This window comes from Dendropsophus ebraccatus, chromosome 7 (genome assembly GCF_027789765.1).
Source record: "Dendropsophus ebraccatus isolate aDenEbr1 chromosome 7, aDenEbr1.pat, whole genome shotgun sequence".
NCBI classification, from domain to species: Eukaryota; Metazoa; Chordata; class Amphibia; order Anura; family Hylidae; genus Dendropsophus; species Dendropsophus ebraccatus.
The window spans coordinates 25,681,812-25,699,845 of NC_091460.1; the positions used below are offsets into that span (position 1 = coordinate 25,681,812).

General features: G+C 45.3%; 1 protein-coding gene across 1 annotated transcript in view; it reads right to left on the reverse strand.

Annotated features, from left to right (window-relative positions):
- Positions 1–3,056: 3,056 nt before the first annotated feature.
- LOC138796689 (5-hydroxytryptamine receptor 7) overlaps positions 3,057–18,034 on the reverse strand; it is a 46,566-nt gene continuing 31,588 nt past the window's right edge. The window contains exon 3 of the mRNA XM_069976322.1: positions 3,057–5,038. Within this exon, the coding sequence (XP_069832423.1) occupies positions 4,267–5,038 (772 nt within the window). The 3' untranslated portion in view covers positions 3,057–4,266. The remainder of the gene's footprint in view (positions 5,039–18,034) is intronic.

An 18,034-nucleotide genomic window follows, 5' to 3' on the forward strand; every position in this document is an offset into this window, starting at 1 on the left:
GACTGGTGCAGGGTGTGATGAGAGACATCTGTGACTGGTGCAGGGTGTAATCAGAGACATCTGTGACTGGTGCAGGATGTAATGAGACATCTGTGACTGGTGCAGCATGTATTGAGACAGCTGTTTCTGGTGCAGGATGTAATAAAAGACATCTGTGACTGGTGTGGGGTGCAATGAGACATCTGTAACTGGTGTGGGTGTAATGAGACATCTTACTGGTGCGGGGTGTAATGAGAGACATCTGACTGGTGTGGTGTGTAAAAAGAGACATCTGTGACTGGTGCGAGGTGTAATAAGAGACATCTGACTGGTGCGGGGTGTAAAAAGAGACATCTGTGACTGGTACAACGTGTAATGAGACATCTGTGACTGGTGCGGGGTGTAATAAGAGACATCTGTGACCAGTGCAAAATAAAGTAATAAGTACAGTACAAGTACAATCGTCCTTGTGTATATAAGTATATAAATAGCTTCTATTGTATATATGCGCAGCTCATCATACTGCTGGACTGTGTACAAACCCCCTGAAGCTATATGATGTCCTCTGCACCCCCACCCCTATTCAGAGAGGCTTCTTCTTCATGATTCAATGTCAGAGATCTTTATTTGCATAGGGGTCACTCCAGACCGATGAAGGACATACATGTCTGATATATTGCACTCTATTTGTCACAAATGAATGCCTTCAAATGGATGCCTCTTCATTTGACCAGAACACTAAGAAAGGGGCATCTTATCATTGGACACCAGGGAATAAGACACACGACCACAAGATACCAGGGAGTGACATAAAATCACAACCTCTTATACAAGGGAAGAGGACATATATAGGACTAGGACATAATACCAAAGGACACAAGGGTAATATAAAACACAAGACATTAGAGAATAAAACAAAAGACCACAGGGTACCAGGGAGTAGCATAAAGCTTCTATATATCAGTAAGTATAACATAAAACTATACATCCGGGACTAAAGACGCTAAAGAACAAGCCATATAACCACCAGATACTGGGGAATAGGACATAAAACCACTAGAAACCAGGGAATAAGACATAAAACCACTAGACACCAGAGAATAAGACATAAAACTACTAGACACCAAGGAATAAGACATAAAACCACTGCACACCAAGGAATAAGACATAAAACCACTGCACACCAAGGAATAAGACATAAAACCACTGCACACCAAGGAATAAGACATAAAACCACTGCACACCAAGGAATAAGACATAAAACCACTGCACACCAAGGAATAAGACATAAAACCACTGCACACCAAGGAATAAGACATAAAACCACTAGACACCAGGAAAAAAACATAAAACCACTAGACTCCAGAAAATAGGGCATAAAACCACAAGACACCAAGGAATAAGGCATAAAAACCACTAGACACAAGGGAATAAGGCATAAAACCACTAGACACCAAAGAATAAGGCATAAAACCACTAGACACCAGGGAATAAGACATAAAACCACTAGACATCAGGAAATAAGGCATAAAACCACTAAACACCAGGGAAGAAGACATAAAACATCCTCAGTCCTATGCACAATGTTATTAGTAGTGGACTCCTCTTACCAGGAGAATTCATAATTTTCATGGAGGGTTTCAGGAACAGTGGCTTTGTCTTGAAGTTAAACCAGGTGCAAAGTCCAATGGATCTCCCATTCTTCACCTTCAAATATCTGCGAGTAGACATGAACTTTTCAAGAGGGAGTCTGCAGGTCACTTCCTAAAAATATCTTAACAGGTTACTTAAACCTTGTGAATGGAAGTAGAGTTGAGTAGATTAGTAGAGGGTTGAGTAAGAGGCACACATCTCTTAGCGCCTCTTAAAGCAATCCGGCCCTGTGCACGTTGCAGGCATTATACAAAAATCTACAACTGGTCTGGAACAGGAGTAGATTTTTGCCTGGTTTAGGCCAACCCTCTGAGACTACTATCAGCAGGTTAGCCGAATCTATAGTGCACAGAGTGCTGAGGATGAAGGTGTATCTCTTACCTTCCTCTTCGGCGCCGTTCTCGTGCTGTTAGCAGTTTATTCCTTGGGCCGGAGCACTTTTAGGAGCACTGCCCCACCCACATAGGGCCAATCAGGCCCACCCGCTCCATTACTTTTCAATAGAAGGAGCAGGCTGGTTTACAGCTTGGGGCAGTGCTCCCGACTGAGGATTACAATGCTAACAGCATCGGAACAGTAGTACACAACCTGTGCACAATAAGGAGCTATCAGTAGGTTAGATTTGTCTAATTTGCTGATAGTTCCCCTTTAACAACTTTAGGAACTAGCTCAAACCATTCACTGACTCTGCACGGATTAACTCTTTACCACCTGAACCATCTATTGTTGCCTTGGAACTGTACATCATTAAAGAACTGTGCCCCCATGTATATGGATGATTTGTTGCTGAACAAACTACAGTTACCCATTGTACTGCGCCGCTTTCTCTCTTCATTCCTCTTACTCTTGGTCCCACATCATAACATCAAGGACATTAGAGAGTACCATCAGCCAGCCTTGTTATTTGGGTGTGTCCTACTATCACCCAAACATCTTTGTGACCCGTATATCAACACTGCCGCGTGTGTCTTCTTGACATCCTGAGAGCTTGTAGATTTCTATCAAAGTGGGTTCCCTGGGTCTTCAAGTCCCAGCTGACCCTACACCTAGCTCCTCCATGCTCCTGGTGGCACGCTGCAAAGTGGTGCAGATAAACCCAGAAGGAAAATCTACAGCAATTTCATCCCATATGGACGAACCCTAAGCCAAGATGTTATAGTTTTACAGTGTTTGGAGAGCCATAGGTTGCAATATACAACCATGAACATTGGGTAGCCATCCAGAAGACCAAACTTCTGTTTGTATGGTCATCAGGAAACAAGCAGGTGTTTTCTGTACATAAAAATAGTGATAACAGTCCTTTTTACTGTGATTTCCCTGAACATGGTTGAATAACTCATACACATGTCAATCAATAGATCGAACAGGAGTGGTCAGAGCCTTTTTTTATTGAGTTCAAATGAACAAACAGATGGTCAGATGTACTGAGTGCTACGGAGCTGAGGCAAAACACATTATAAGAAATATCAGTTCACCTTCACAATTTTATGTTATTGGTGATTGTGTCATTTTCCGGATGAGAGAAACATATAAGTATCAAAAAGAAGATCTCCTACCAATGACATCATTGAGTCTATTTACATTTTCGGATCACAATTTGTCACCTACGGAACAGTACGAATGTACAAAGCTTGTTGAAAATATTGTTCCAATTAGATGGTGGTGGTATCTGCTTTATGGCGAGCGCACACAGGTGTCTATACATGCCAAGCACTTGTAATAAAAAGAAATGGTCACGATTTGGTGATGATTGCCACGAACATGAAGTGTTGAAGTTGCGTGAATGTTGCCCTCATGTAAACCTCTGTAGTTAAGAGCTGGAGAAAAATGCACATTCAATAATAGTCACACCATATTACATCTTTTTTTAATTTACAATAAAATCTTATGTGTATATTTTTATACAATGTCCATTCAAGTAAAGCAGTAATTCCCAACTTTTTACTGTGCAGGAACTAAAAAAAATACTTTGACGGGAAACCCCTACAACCATTCCATGCCTTCTGTAAAAGTAACAAGAAGGTGATGTCGCCTGGAGAACCCCTACCACCATTCCATCCCTTCTGTAAAGGTGACATGAAGGTGCTACCTTCTGGAGAATCATTACAACCATTCTATTCCTACTGTAAAGGTGACATGAAGGTGTTGCTACCTGAAGAACCCTTACAACCACCCTGTTCCTACATGAAGGTGCTGTCTCCCAAGAAACCACTACAATCACCCCATTCCTTCATGAACATGCACTCTTCCAAGAATCTAATCACTTACAATACTGTAAAGATGACTTGGTGTCATCAGTTGGTGTTATCCCCTAAGGTAACCCTACAACCATCCAATTCTTACCATAATAGTGATTTGCTGGTACTGTCTCCTGGAGAAACCCCTAACTAGGTTCCATAAAATCCCCAAAGCCTTAGTTGTGAGTCTTTAGTAGAGAGTAGAGAGTATTTTTCTACTGCATTCAAGAAACCCAACTGGTAGCCACAACCTTTTGAGAACCGTGGTAATAAATATATTGAACATGAAAAGACATATCACCATAAAGCATTGTCTCTTGGGATAGGCACTAAATAGTGTGTCTTTCAGAGTCATGGTCAAGTCATGATGTCCAAGGTCGTTCATAGGTTGGAACCATTACAAGATGCCCTCATGCCTTTCTGTAACTTTTAACGCTTCATGCATACTGGCAGCTGACAGCCTCCTATTGATATTGGTGTACTTGCACCTCAACAAGTTCCAAAAGGTAGTTCTCAAATCCCTATTGAAGAAGGCGTAGATCAATGGGTTTATAAGCGAGTTGGTGTACCCCAACCATAGAAGTGTCCTCTCCAGTCTGAGGGGCATGCAGCTACACCTGATGCCACAAATGAAAGGCCGGGCTGTGGACATCAAGAAGAAAGGGAGCCAACAAAAAGTGAAGGCTCCAACGATTATCCCAAGAGTCCTCGCTGCTTTCTGCTCTCTTTTAAAGATGGAGATGTTCTTCCTGTCTTGGCGGATGAGCTTGGACAAGGTGGCAAACTCTTCGACCGCTTTATTCTTTTTGGAGCTTTTTTTAGGAGCAATTTTTTCTTCTAAGCAATAAATACCCTCTTGTTCAATAAGCTTTGGGATGTTTACGAACTTGTGCTTCTCGGCACTGATTTTAGCTGCTACAAAGATTCTCTGATACATAATGAGCATGACAGTCATTGGGATATAGAAGGCAACTGCAGTAGAGTAGACGGTATACCCAAAGTCTTGACTTATGAGACACATCCTCTCCACGGTGACATTTTGAGCCCACCCAAAAAGTGGTGGAAGAGTGATGGAGGCAGACAGAAGCCAGACTATAAACACCATCTTTGCCATGAGTTTGCCATTCTGTCGTGCTGGGTAGGTCAGTGGACGTGTTATTCCAAGGTACCTGTGGAAAACAAAATGATATGTTTTATTATCATTGTATCATTATCACCGATCAGAAATACCAAACTAATATACCAGTTATATCCAATTACAAGATGGCCACATTAGACAGTTCCCAGCAACACAAAGAAAAATCTTGAAACAACCTCGACCTATGAGACAACGAGTTGTGCCACATAACCTAATAAAGTCATGCAGAATGTCGGAGTAGCAAGCTCCAGGAACCATCTGTAGGAAATCGGAAGTAGATGTCTTCTACTATAGGTCATCTACACATCTACACAATTCAGAGACTGTTTGATAAATCAGGTCTCCATTCTAGGTAGTTTAAAAAATTTTATGTATATTTGAATTTGAAATTCAAAGATTTAAATTAAAATCTTTGGGCTTCACCGGACACAATAATTAAAAACGATAAAAACATAAAAAACGTATAATAGATCTAAAACTAAAGCAAAAATCTTAGCATACTGAGCACTGTTCCTTGTGCTACTAGATGACAGTAGTTCTTTAAGAAAATTGTGGACAATTTTGAAAATCAAAGTATCCGCTCTACGGTAATGACGACCAATGTTCCCTTGTGTACCGGGGCGAGGTCAATAGCTACTGATTGGTCAATTTAGCATCTGTGATTTGTAATGGACTCCTGAAGTATCTCTCTTTTATCAGCCCTATCAAAGGCTGATTATCCTGTCTGAAGCCTGATGGTTCCTCGTTGGAATAATTGCCGCTTCGCTGTATGACAGATACAACAGAAGATAATTCTGTAAGTGCACAGGCATCTTAAGCTGTTCTGCAACTACTTTTCCCACCATGTGAATGTCACGACACACTAAGGGGGACATGTATCATTTGGCGTATCTTTGATTTTCGGTGGAAAGTGGCATTTTGCGAATATTTTATTCGCAAAACGGCCATTTTGCGAATAAAATATTCGCAAAATGCCACTTTCCGCCGGCGGGGAAGGGGGTGTGGAGGGGGCGGAACGGGGGCGCGGACTCATAGTCCGCGCAATTCATTATCTTTTTCTGTTAAAGTTACGCCGAAAACCTACTCCAGTCCTCAGCTGGCATAGGTTTTCAGCTGTGCGCACCGGCGCGCACGGGATTTATGTAGAGGCAGTCCGCCTCTACATAAATCTCCGTAGCGCCGGAGCTGCGGGGGCATTTTTGAGTCCGGCGCAGAAAACGCCGGACTTAATAAATGTCCCCCTGAGAATTGTAGTTTTGGATAGGTGATGGGCTTCATCTTGGGATAACCCCTTTAAGATCTATTGATTTAAAAAATTTCAGCCTTATATCCCTGAATCCATCATACAGAGGAATTACCGATCCTCAGATAGTTCACACTGTAGGGGGGCAATTACTATTTCACACAGATAACAGGGGTGTTTATGGCTCATACTTAAAGGTGGTAATAATTATAAAAAGTGTGATGTCTCATTACTTGACTTCCCCGTTGACAAGAATTACATTGAGGGGGTGAATGCTTTCTCAGATACGGTGGGAGGTGGTGTAAATGATGGTTCTTAGAGGAAAACACATTAGCAGAATCCCACATCCCACCGTATCCTCGCCATATGGTTCTGAAGGTGAGAAGTGACATCTAGGTGACTCACTGGAGCCCCCGAATGTGAGAATCCATTGTGTCTGCTATCGGAGAGGTCATTGAATACAAGCAGAGAGATTACTGCCGCTACACCATGCTATGGAGCAGTCCTTCTTCACCTGAAGTCAAGGGGTAACAAAAATCTGAAAAATCTCACTTTATCTGCTCAATCCCATTGCTTTTGCTGGAGACCCCACATGATGACTATGCTGGATGTGTATATCAAAGCTGATAGCTTTCCGACATCTATGACCAGTCAATGTATTGGATCAGGGAACTCTCATGATCGGCTGTGAATGACCACTAACTCTGCAAGGGGTGTTTAGTCTTACATGCTTCCATTTACATAAATGGGTAACCACGTAATGTATGGCAGATCACCAAAGTGAGAGTCTTTTTTGTTAGCATCCCACACCCAGGACCACCCTCTATTGGCCGAAATGGAGGTTTTTCAGGGGGACTTGGTCTGACCATCAGTTTCCACCCTATGTCCATATGTCCCATTGCTATAAGTTGCTGGACACCTCTATATGTTGTTGAGCATTGTTGTTGAGCTTTAGCAAATCAGGCATAAGCAGTCAACCCTAATGTGGTGAAGGGGCCTCATAATTTATGGTCCCAGTCACAGCTGTAACCTCTGCGACTTCTATAGTCACTGTATATCACTGGCAAGAAGTGGTGATGAGTGCTCAGTCTCTCACCTTCCGTAACTAGGCCTCAGAACCCTTTCCAGGAACTCATGGAGATAACACATGGACTTCAGTGAAACACAAGATTATCTCAGTAAACTCTCCTGCCCCATCTAAGGATTGCAGGCTACTTTCCCAGCTCCAAAAAGGAGTAACATAATCTGATCCCTTAAAGAAAAGGGAAAACAGTTAGAAAGGATAAGTTTTACATAAGCTGCTTTGCTTTCCTTGATCCAGGCTAGGGCTTTAAAGCTGTCATATCATGTTATGCCTCTGTGCTGTCATACCACGGGTGTTACTATTTTATACACCCTTCGTAAAAGTCTGTACTTATTGTACTTATGTGGTGATGAAAGTAATATTGGAGTTTCGCCACTAGATGTCACTGTGTTGGATTTGTGTGTTCATATGCTGCACAGCTGAAGTGTATAAAGGGTTATTGTTTCTTTATATGTCACATGGATCTTCGGACCAATAGGAATCTGTTCTTCTTCTCTCCTATCAGCTCTCTTTTTACTTCTTCTATTACACTCTTTACCCACTCACAGGGCACGTTAGTCAAGCTGAGGAAGGAAGTCACATGGGTGGAGGAAGTGCATGGGTCTTTCGTGTTGGACATTGTAGAGGAAGGACGCAAGCTAGATAGCTCTCTACAGTGGTCCTCTCTGGGCCTTGGCCCTCTGCCAGGTCCCATACTCTGGTCAGTCTTAGTCAGAATCCCGTATGGGTAGGACGTTAGACAGGTCACGCCTAACAGTTTTCTTTTCAGTAACGCTACAAAACAGTATGCAGTGCTAAACCTCTTCTAAGAGAGGACAAGTCAGAGACAACCTCAACCCACGCCGTGGATTAGGAGTATCACAGAGCAGGACAGTATCCACAGACAGCAGTAAGCTAGGAACTCATCCGGATAGAGCATAGTTGCAGTAAGCCTAAGAACTCTATCTCGCAGCGCAGTTGTCAGCAGTGAACCCTCGTCATTCCGCTCATCCCAGGTAACAAGGTCTGGGTCATGTTTCACCCCCTAGGACGGTTCGAACAAATCTAGTGGGCATAAGGTGGTGTGAAGACTAACAAAAGGTCAATACACGGGCACAAGTGTTCTTCTTCTTCTAAGTATTCTTCTACCTCATCCTCCAACATCCCGGCAGAGCACAGTACTACTTGGGTTGAGACTCTCAAGACACCCCCCTCCCTGCTACTCTGCTTCTTTGAATCACTCGGCACACTACTCAGTCGGCACGACTGTACTCCTCACTCTATTCCTGTCGCAGATCTGGTTATCGTATTCTCAAGTGTCTTATTTAGTGCTTTATAAAGGAAACTATCAAGTGTAACTTATCTTGTCTATGCACAGCTGTATGTTTTGCTGCACATAAGTACCTGTCTAGTAAAACAAGCTTATTTATGGTAAAGAGACTCTGTGATTCTTCACCTCACACTGACACAGCACACACCGCAACCTTGTGACACTTCCCCTTTCTGTGGGTGGCAGATCCGATAGTCTGGGAGGGTCACTACACCACTCTGATCATCCGTGATTACACTACCCCAAAGGACCCTGTAGCAACCCGGCAGGACACCTACCACAGGGGAAAAAGGTACAACCAGCCTTGTAAAATAAAAGCAGGCGTGCCATCACACCTGTGTGCCCAACCGGCATTGGTGTCACAAAGTAACACCTCAAGGTCCGGCTGTATCTCGGCCAATCACCAGAATTACCTCTCCAACATACCCCACATACACATTACTACGGCTAGAATAGGGCAACTCCTTATACATACTATTACATCACTATATACAAGAGATTGTTCCTGCAAGTGAAATTTCCATTGTCAAGTTTATCTATGGTAAATTTAAGTTAATCTAATTTACATTTACATTGGTATATGGCCACATCATTGCATCTTGAACCGCCATAACCCCCCCACCCAGGGCCGCTTTAACCAGAGGGCACATGGTGCACGTGCACCGGGCCCACTGGTTAAAGGGGCCCCCCCGAGCAGGCCGGCCGTTGCTATGTGCGACCAATGCGGTCGCACAGGGCTCCGGCCACCAGCCTGTCAGGGGGGAGCGCCATGGATGGGTAATCTACTTACCCCTCCATGGCGCCCCCTGCAGGGCCCCCCCCGTCCGCCGCTGCCCCCGCCCGCTGCTGCTGCGGCGCTTCAGCGCTGCCGCAGCAGCGACACTGACAGAGAGAGAGCCATTGGCTCCCTCCCTGTCAGTCCCTCTTGTGGCCGCACTTCCTGCAGTCACAAGAGGCCGCACTCTCCCTCTAGCGCCCGACGTCACTGGAGCGTCGGCGCGAGGGTGAGGGGAGTGCAGCCTCTTGTGACTGCAGGAAGTGCGGCCACAAGAGGGAAGAGAAGAGGAACGAGTGGACCTAGGTGAGTAAGTGTTTGTTTTTTTCAATGTTGTATGGGAGGGGGAGCTATATACTATTGGGGAGCACAGGGGGCTATATACTATGGGGGGGGCACAGGGGGCTATATACTATGGGGGAGCACAGGGGGCTATATACACTATGGGGGAGCACAGGGGGCTATACACTATGGGGGAGCACAGGGGGCTATATACTACTGGGGAGCTATATACTATGGGGAAGCACAAGGGAGCTATATACTATGGGGGAGCACAGGGGAGCGATATACTATGGGGGAGCACAGGGGAGCTATATACTATCGGGGAGCACAGGGGAGCTATATACTATGGGGGAGCTATATACTATGGGGGAGCACAGGGGAGCTATATATTATGGGGAGCACAGGGGGGCTATATACTATGGGGGAGCACAGGGGGCTATATACTATTGGGGAGCACAGGGGGCTATATACTATGGGGGAGCACAGAGGAGCTATATACTATGGGGGAGCACAGGGAGCTATATACTATGGGGGAGCACAGGGAAGTTATATACTATGGGGGAGCACAGGGGGCTATATACTATGGGGAGCACAGGGGAGCTATATACTATGGGGAAGCACAGGGGACTATATACTACTGGGGAGCACAGGGGTCTATATACTATGGGGAGCACAGGGATCTATATACTATGGGGGAGCACAGGGGAGCTATATACTATGGGGGAGCACAGGGGACTAAATACTTATGGGGAGCACAGGGGTCTATATACTATGGGGAGCACAGGGAAGCTATGTACTATGGGGGAGCACAGGGGAGCTATATACTACTGGGGAGCACAGGGGAGCTATATACTATTGGAGAGCACAGGGAGCTATATATTATTGGGGAGCACAGGGGTCTATATACTATGGGGGAGAGCACAGGGGGGCTATATATTATGGAGAGCACAGGGGGGCTATATACTATTGGGGAGAGCACAGGGGGCTATATACTATTGGGGGGGAGCACAGGGGGGCTATATACTATTGGGGGAGAGCACAGGGGGGGCTATATACTATTGTGGGAGAGCATAGGGGTCTATATACTATTGGAGAGCACAGGGGGGCTATATACTATTGGGGGAGAGCACAGGGGGGCTATATACTATTGTGGGAGAGCACAGGGGGGCTATATACTATTGTGGGTGAGCACAGGGGGGGCTATATTTACTGGGGAGAGTGCACAGGGGGCTATATACTAATGGGGGAGCGCACAGCAGGACTGTATATAACTAGAGGAGCACATGAGGGTCTATATACTACAGGGACACCTTAAAACTATGGAGGCACAGAGGGGTGTAACTATGTAGGGGTACAGAGGGGTGTTACTACTGTATAGGGGTATAAGGGACCTAACTACTGGATGTGTTGGAGCCTAAAATATTTGTCTGGCAGATTCTGGAGAGAAGATTCACAGCCAGGGGAAGACTTCAAGGTGGCCCAGGCTGGATGGAGAGAAAAAGAAAAGGTGACAGACTCTGATCGGAGAAGACGCCCCCGGTGAGTCACTGGATGTAACTGCACTCTGTTATAGGGTTGTAGTGTTAGGGGTCATGATGTGGCGGTATTATGTAATGGTATCATTGGTGATATCTTTCTGTTTTGTTTAGTGTAGTTTTTATGTAATATGTAATCACTGTATGGTGGAAATAGTGTTATAAGGTAACTACTGTATGTATTGGGGCTCTTGATACAGTGTGGGGGAAAATTCAGTACATTATACAATGTGCCGAAAGGGAAGGGGGGGCCCACTCTTGAGGGCTGTGCACTGGGCCCACCAATGTATTAAAACGGCCCTGCCCCCACCCCCGACTACCATCAGCCAGACAGGCTACAAAGGGTGCGCTCCAAGAGACACGGAAAAACTCAAAACAGGAGTCCAATTATAAACCCCTTACACAGCAGGACATAAAATCTGCCACACATACAGTCATATATATGATGATAACATTTGAAGGGGCTGACCAGTTTCAGTAACCTCCATTAATGAGCTTCTATTAATTTTAATAGATATTACAAGCCCTGGGGCGAGACTGGCTGTCACCCTCCCCACACTTCTACTATCTATTACTCTTAATAATTATGACTTTCCCTCAGTAGCTGTGATTTATATAGTTACATTAAAAACCATACCTGCAGACACCAAGCCAGTCAAACCCTAGGGATATGATGCTGAATGTACCAGGCTCTTTACTAGGTCTCATTGACCTCAATGGGATTTCTATTGACTTCAGTGAATTCTTTGAGGTCTTTGTACAGCTCTATTTTATCACAGTCAGCTCTGGTGAATTAAAGGGCGTCTTGTGGGGAGCAGGGACCCTTCCTTCCTACTCCCAACACACCAATATAAGGCATGTTACAAGGAGTTGTCTAAGGGGCCTATTCCACGGGAGCGATTCGGCCGATAATCGCTTGGTGGAATAGAGAAAATCATCAGCCGATGATTGTGTCATCGGCTAATCGTTTATTTAGGGCCAGACCTAAAATCATTGGTCCCCCACGCGCATCGCTACGGTGGAATAGCGGCGGGCGACCGACGATTTGAGAAGCAGCAGCATACATTACCTGGCAAGACTTCTCATCCGCTCAGTCTTCCTCCCCGGGTCCCGCGGCACAGCATCAGCAGATCCAGAGCAGCCTGACTGAGCAGTCAGACCGCTCAGCCAATCACAGGCCCGGACCGCTGCGGCCAGTGATTGGCTGAGCGGTCTGACAGCTCAGTCAGGCCGCTCCAGAGCTGCTGATGCTGTGCCACGGGACTCGGGGAGGAAGACGGAGCGGAGTAGAAGTCCTGCCAGGTAATGTATGGTGCAAGGGCTGCAAGGACATCGGTAACGATGTCCCTGCAGCCCTCGCTCAACGATCATCGGCCCGTGGAATAGGCCCAGTAAACAAGCGCCAATCTAGCAGATCGGCGCTCGTTTACATTGTTGATTAGGCCCCCATCCGCCCATGAAATAGTACTCTAAGCCAAACAATTCCTTTAATTGGAAGTACATAGAAACGACATTCTCTATACCCTTCTAAATAATAAGATGGTGCTATAGGGGGGCTGTTGTACACTATAGTACACTTTACACAGTATCTTGCAGTTCCGTACAGTGGTGCCCACCATGCTGGCTGGGGCAATATATGGTGGGCACAGCATAGCCCAGATGAGAATACTTCCAAAATAAACTGAGAAAATATTGTCAGCCCCAGTGGATATAGGGACCAATGTGATCTCTGTACAGCACTGTATGACATGTGCTTATCCAGGATTTCTAATCTTGGATGACCCCTTTAAATAAATGAATATGAATATATTTGAGCTATGTTAGATCACCTTGCCCATTACTATGGTGGAAGAGCCTGTGCCTATACTGCCTTGCATTCTGCATCCCTGATATTAGCAGATGGCATCTGTCTTTGATTCTGTGATGCGTCCCCAGTTATACAGGTCCATTCCGCAGGACGGCTCCGCTCTGCTCTTATAATGTAATGAGATGATGTATAGTATTACATGAGGGCAGACAAAGCCTATACAGAGAGCAAAGAGCCTGAACGCCACTAAGCTACATCATGTATATACCATATATATATATATATATATATATATATATATATATATATATATTTCTTCCTGATATACCTCCAGACAATACCTATACAGAGAGCAGAGAAGTGCCTGAATGCCACTAAGCTACATCATGTATATACCTAATATATATATATATATATATATATATTTATTATTCTTCCTGATATACCACCAGACAAAACCTATACAGAGAGCAGATAAGATGACACAAAAAAGCTCCAATCTGCGATGTACCTTCAAATAAAATATCTATATAGGTATTTTATGTACACATCACCTTTGCTGCCTCTATTCAGGATAAAACTCACTCAAAACATAATACACTTAAAAATAATGAGCATAAATATCCGCACAAAAATCGATTTTATTGATAAAATGCAATAAATACATATGTTAAAAACAAAAAGAAAAAAATGTCCAGAATACAACAAAACAGGACGTAGTCACAATATGGGGGTGACAATTGTAAACATATACTGCCCAACTCATGCAACCACTGCTTATATCAGCGCCACGGACACTCAGATTAGATACCCCAACATACGTTTCGCCTATGTAGCTTTATCAAGGGGCCCAGAGATGTATCAGAGAGCAGAGAAGAGCCTGAACGCCACTGAGATACATCATGTCATTGCTTCATTTCTGAATGACATATACCTCTATATATATAGCACAAAGTAGGGTTCGGAGACAGCATCCGTATAGTGAAAAAAAATGTTACTTTATTTTGCCATTTGCATATAAAAAGACGACGTTTCGGCTTTCAACAGTCCTGAGCCTTTCTCAAGTCTATATCAATATCGTGCAATACACCCTTATATATATTGGATAGCCAATCCGACATATGGTCGCTGCATACAGCGGGGATGCAGCCATGTTTGAGCTCCCCCCACCATATGCGGTGACCGCAGAGTCTCCAGTCCAGTTCCAAAGTTTTTCAGTATACGCCCTATAAGACGACACCTGCCGTATGAGACGACCCCTGACTTTTAAGAAAATTTTCCTGGGTTAAAAAGCAGGTTTATACACAGGAAAATACAGTGAATATATATATCTCCTAATACACAGTGGTACCTCGGTTCTCAAACTTAATTGGTTCAGGAAGGCAGTCTGAGAACCGAGCAGTGTTTTCTGTAATGTAAATGTGTTTAAATGGCTCCAGCACACACCAATAATTACCTACAGTATCATTTATTACATTGATAAGTGCCCAGCTTAATCACTGCAGTACAGAGAAGCACTATACTGTACAGTACAATAAAACCAGCAGTTACAGTACAGCAGACACTTTAATCCCCACTCATTCTTTACTGTATAGAGTCCCCCCCCCCAGCACTGTAATGTATTGGAGATGGTGGTGCACTGACTGTACTACTACTGTACAGTTAGGCCGGACTAGGGGGTTGAAAAACCCTAAGGGTAGGCCTTCATGACAGGGCCTTGCTGCATGAGGGAGGTTGCCTGGGTGATGGGGTGAGGGGTTAGGCTAAAAGGGGAGGGAGGAGCCCTGGGGTTAATGGGGGTTATTGATTGGTGGGAGAGAGGTGAGGGGGTGGGGGGAAGTTAAGGGGTATTTAAGGCAGGTGCAGGGGGGGAGGTTACCTTTTGGCCTTAAGCCGTGGAGGAATCTCCCACCCACCCGCCCCCCCTTTTTTCTTCTGTGATTGTTTGCTGCTGGTGGGGGTAATAAGTGGGTCTTCTGTCGCAGCAGCTTTAGGGTGGAGGGTCCTCGAAGTCGGGTGGCTTCTCGGTTATGGATAGTTTGGGAGGGAACTAGTTGTTCCGGACTCCCTATACGTTATGGTTGGCAAGGTGACGGAGTTGGTTGGAACTGGCAGTAGTTATTTAATGTTAAGGAAGGTTGGGAGCGTGGCTGGTGGGAAGGTAACGCACATACCTTGTTAACTTTGCTTGCGAGCCGGCGTTACTTCGGCTGCAGGTTATTGGGTTGTGCTTGGAAAAGAAGGACTGCCAGCGGGATTATTATTTCGGGCTTCGAGGACCGACCACTTGGGGGTTAACTGTTTAGCACTAGGAGTTAAAATGTTATTTATTTTGTGCTGCTTAATAAAAGGCTGCTGTGGCCATATTTTCCGAAAAGCTTATTGTCTGTCGTTATTGGGGAAGTATGGTGGCTAATTGTGGCTGGGGGAGGGTGTTGGCCCGGTAAGTCAGCAATCCCCTGGTCATGTATATGCACTCCAGCAGTCTTATACAGTACAGGATGGGAGATGGTGGTGCACTGACTGTACTACTACTATACTGTATATGCACTCCAGCAGTCTTATACAGTACAGGATGGGAGATGGTGGCGGTGCACTGACTGTACTACTACTATACTGTATATGCACTCCAGCAGTCTTATACAGTACAGGATGGGAGATGGTGGTGCACTGACTGTACTACTACTGTACTGTATATGCACTCCAGCAGTCTTATACAGTACAGGATAGGAGATGGTGGTGCACTGACTGTACTACTACTGTACTGTACATGCACTCCAGCAGTCTTATACAGTACAGGATAGGAGATGGTGGTGCACTGCCTGTACTACTACTATACTGTATATGCACTCCAGCAGTCTTATACAGTACAGGATGGGAGATGGTGGCGGTGCACTGACTGTACTACTACTATACTGTATATGCACTCCAGCAGTCTTATACAGTACAGGATGGGAGATGGTGGCGGTGCACTGACTGTATTGCTACTGTACTGTATATGCACTCTAGCAATCTTATACATTACAGCAGGGCCGGATTAAGGTTGGTGGAGGCCCTGGGCAACAATTTTGTTGGGGCCCCCCCCCCATTTTCTTCCCCCACAAATAAACCATACAGTGATCTATACAGGTGGCTGATTACTGTAGGGACTTAGCACCTACCCCTCCTCACTCCTGGCTGTGTGGCTCAGCATCCCCCTCTGTTCTGCATATGATGGTCCCTAGAGGCTGCAGTCCAGAGGAAGATGTCAGGCCCTATAGACAGGATGGGGGAGGGGAGAGCATTGCGGTTTGTTCCCACCCTTATTCAATGCGAGAACACAGCACTACATACCATACACTGCACACAGGCTATATGTCATATGCTGCACACATGGTATATATCATAGGCTGCACACAGGCTATATACCATAAACTGCACACAGGCTACATGTCATATGCTGCACACAGGCAATATATATATGCCCCTATAGTATATACCCCTGCTCTGATATATGCCCCCATAGTATATGCCCTCGGCTCTGATATATGCCCCTATAGTATATATCCCTGCTATGATATATGCCTCTATAGTATATACCCCTGCTCTGATTTGGCAATACAAAACAAAACCTCATACTCACCTGATCTGGGCAGATGACAGGTCTTCTCTCTTCTGGCTCTTCTCTGTTCCTTTAGCCTGTCAGCCACTGTGACAGATGCTCCAGCATGCTCCATGATGTCACATCCCTGCTGGAGACATCAGGTTTCCTTGCTAAGGTCCCACGTAGTCCTCTCCTCAGTGAGGGGGAGGGGCAAGGGGGAGTGAGGACCTGCAGGAGACAGGCACTCGGAAGCTTGACAGGAAGAATCCATTCAAAGACCCACCGGGGGGGGGGGGGGGGTCTGAGCCTTCCGGAAGGGAGATGCTTACACAGGATTAACCTTACACCTCCCTCCCTACCTGGACAGCATGCAGTGTGGCCAGTGCTGTGTCCAGGTAGGGTTTCCACATTCTTTTTGCGCGTAGGACTGGCTCCCAGACACCACTTCTGGGTTTGGGCTGGTGGAGGCCCCCTAGTGGTGGAGACCCCTGGGCACGTGCCCCTTGTGCCCTCCCTTTAATCTGGCCCTGCATTACAGGATGGGAGATGGTGATGCACTGACTGTACTACTACTGTACTGTATATGCACTCCAGCAGTCTTATACAGTACAGGATGGAGATGGTGGTGCACTGACTGTACTACTACTATACTGTATATGCACTCCAGCAGTCTTATACAGTACAGGATGGGAGATGGTGGTGCACTGACTGTACTACTACTGTACTGTACATGCACTCCAGCAGTCTTATACAGTACAGGATAGGAGATGGTGGTGCACTGCCTGTACTACTACTATACTGTATATGCACTCCAGCAGTCTTATACAGTACAGGATGGGAGATGGTGCACTGACTGTACTACTACTATACTGTATATGCACTCCAGCAGTCTTATACAGTACAGGATAGGAGATGGTGGTGCACTGACTGTACTACTACTATACTGTATATGCACTCCAGCAGTCTTATACAGTACAGGATGAGAGATGGTGGTGCACTGACTGTACTACTACTGTACTGTATATGCTCTTCAGCAGTCTTATACAGTACAGGATGGGAGATGATGGTGCACTGACTGTACTACTACTGTACTGTATATGCACTCCAGCAGTCTTATCCAGTACAGGATGAGAGAAGGTGGTGCACTGACTGTACTACTACTGTACTGTATATGCACTCCAGCAGTCTTATACAGTACAGGATGGGAGATGGTGGTGCACTGACTGTACTACTACTGTACTGTATATGCACTCCAGCAGTCTTATACAGTACAGGATGGGAGATGGTGGTGCACTGACTGTACTACTACTGTACTGTATATGCACTCCAGCAGTCTTATACAGTACAGGATAGGAGATGGTGGTGCACTGACTGTACTACTACTGTACTGTACATGCACTCCAGCAGTC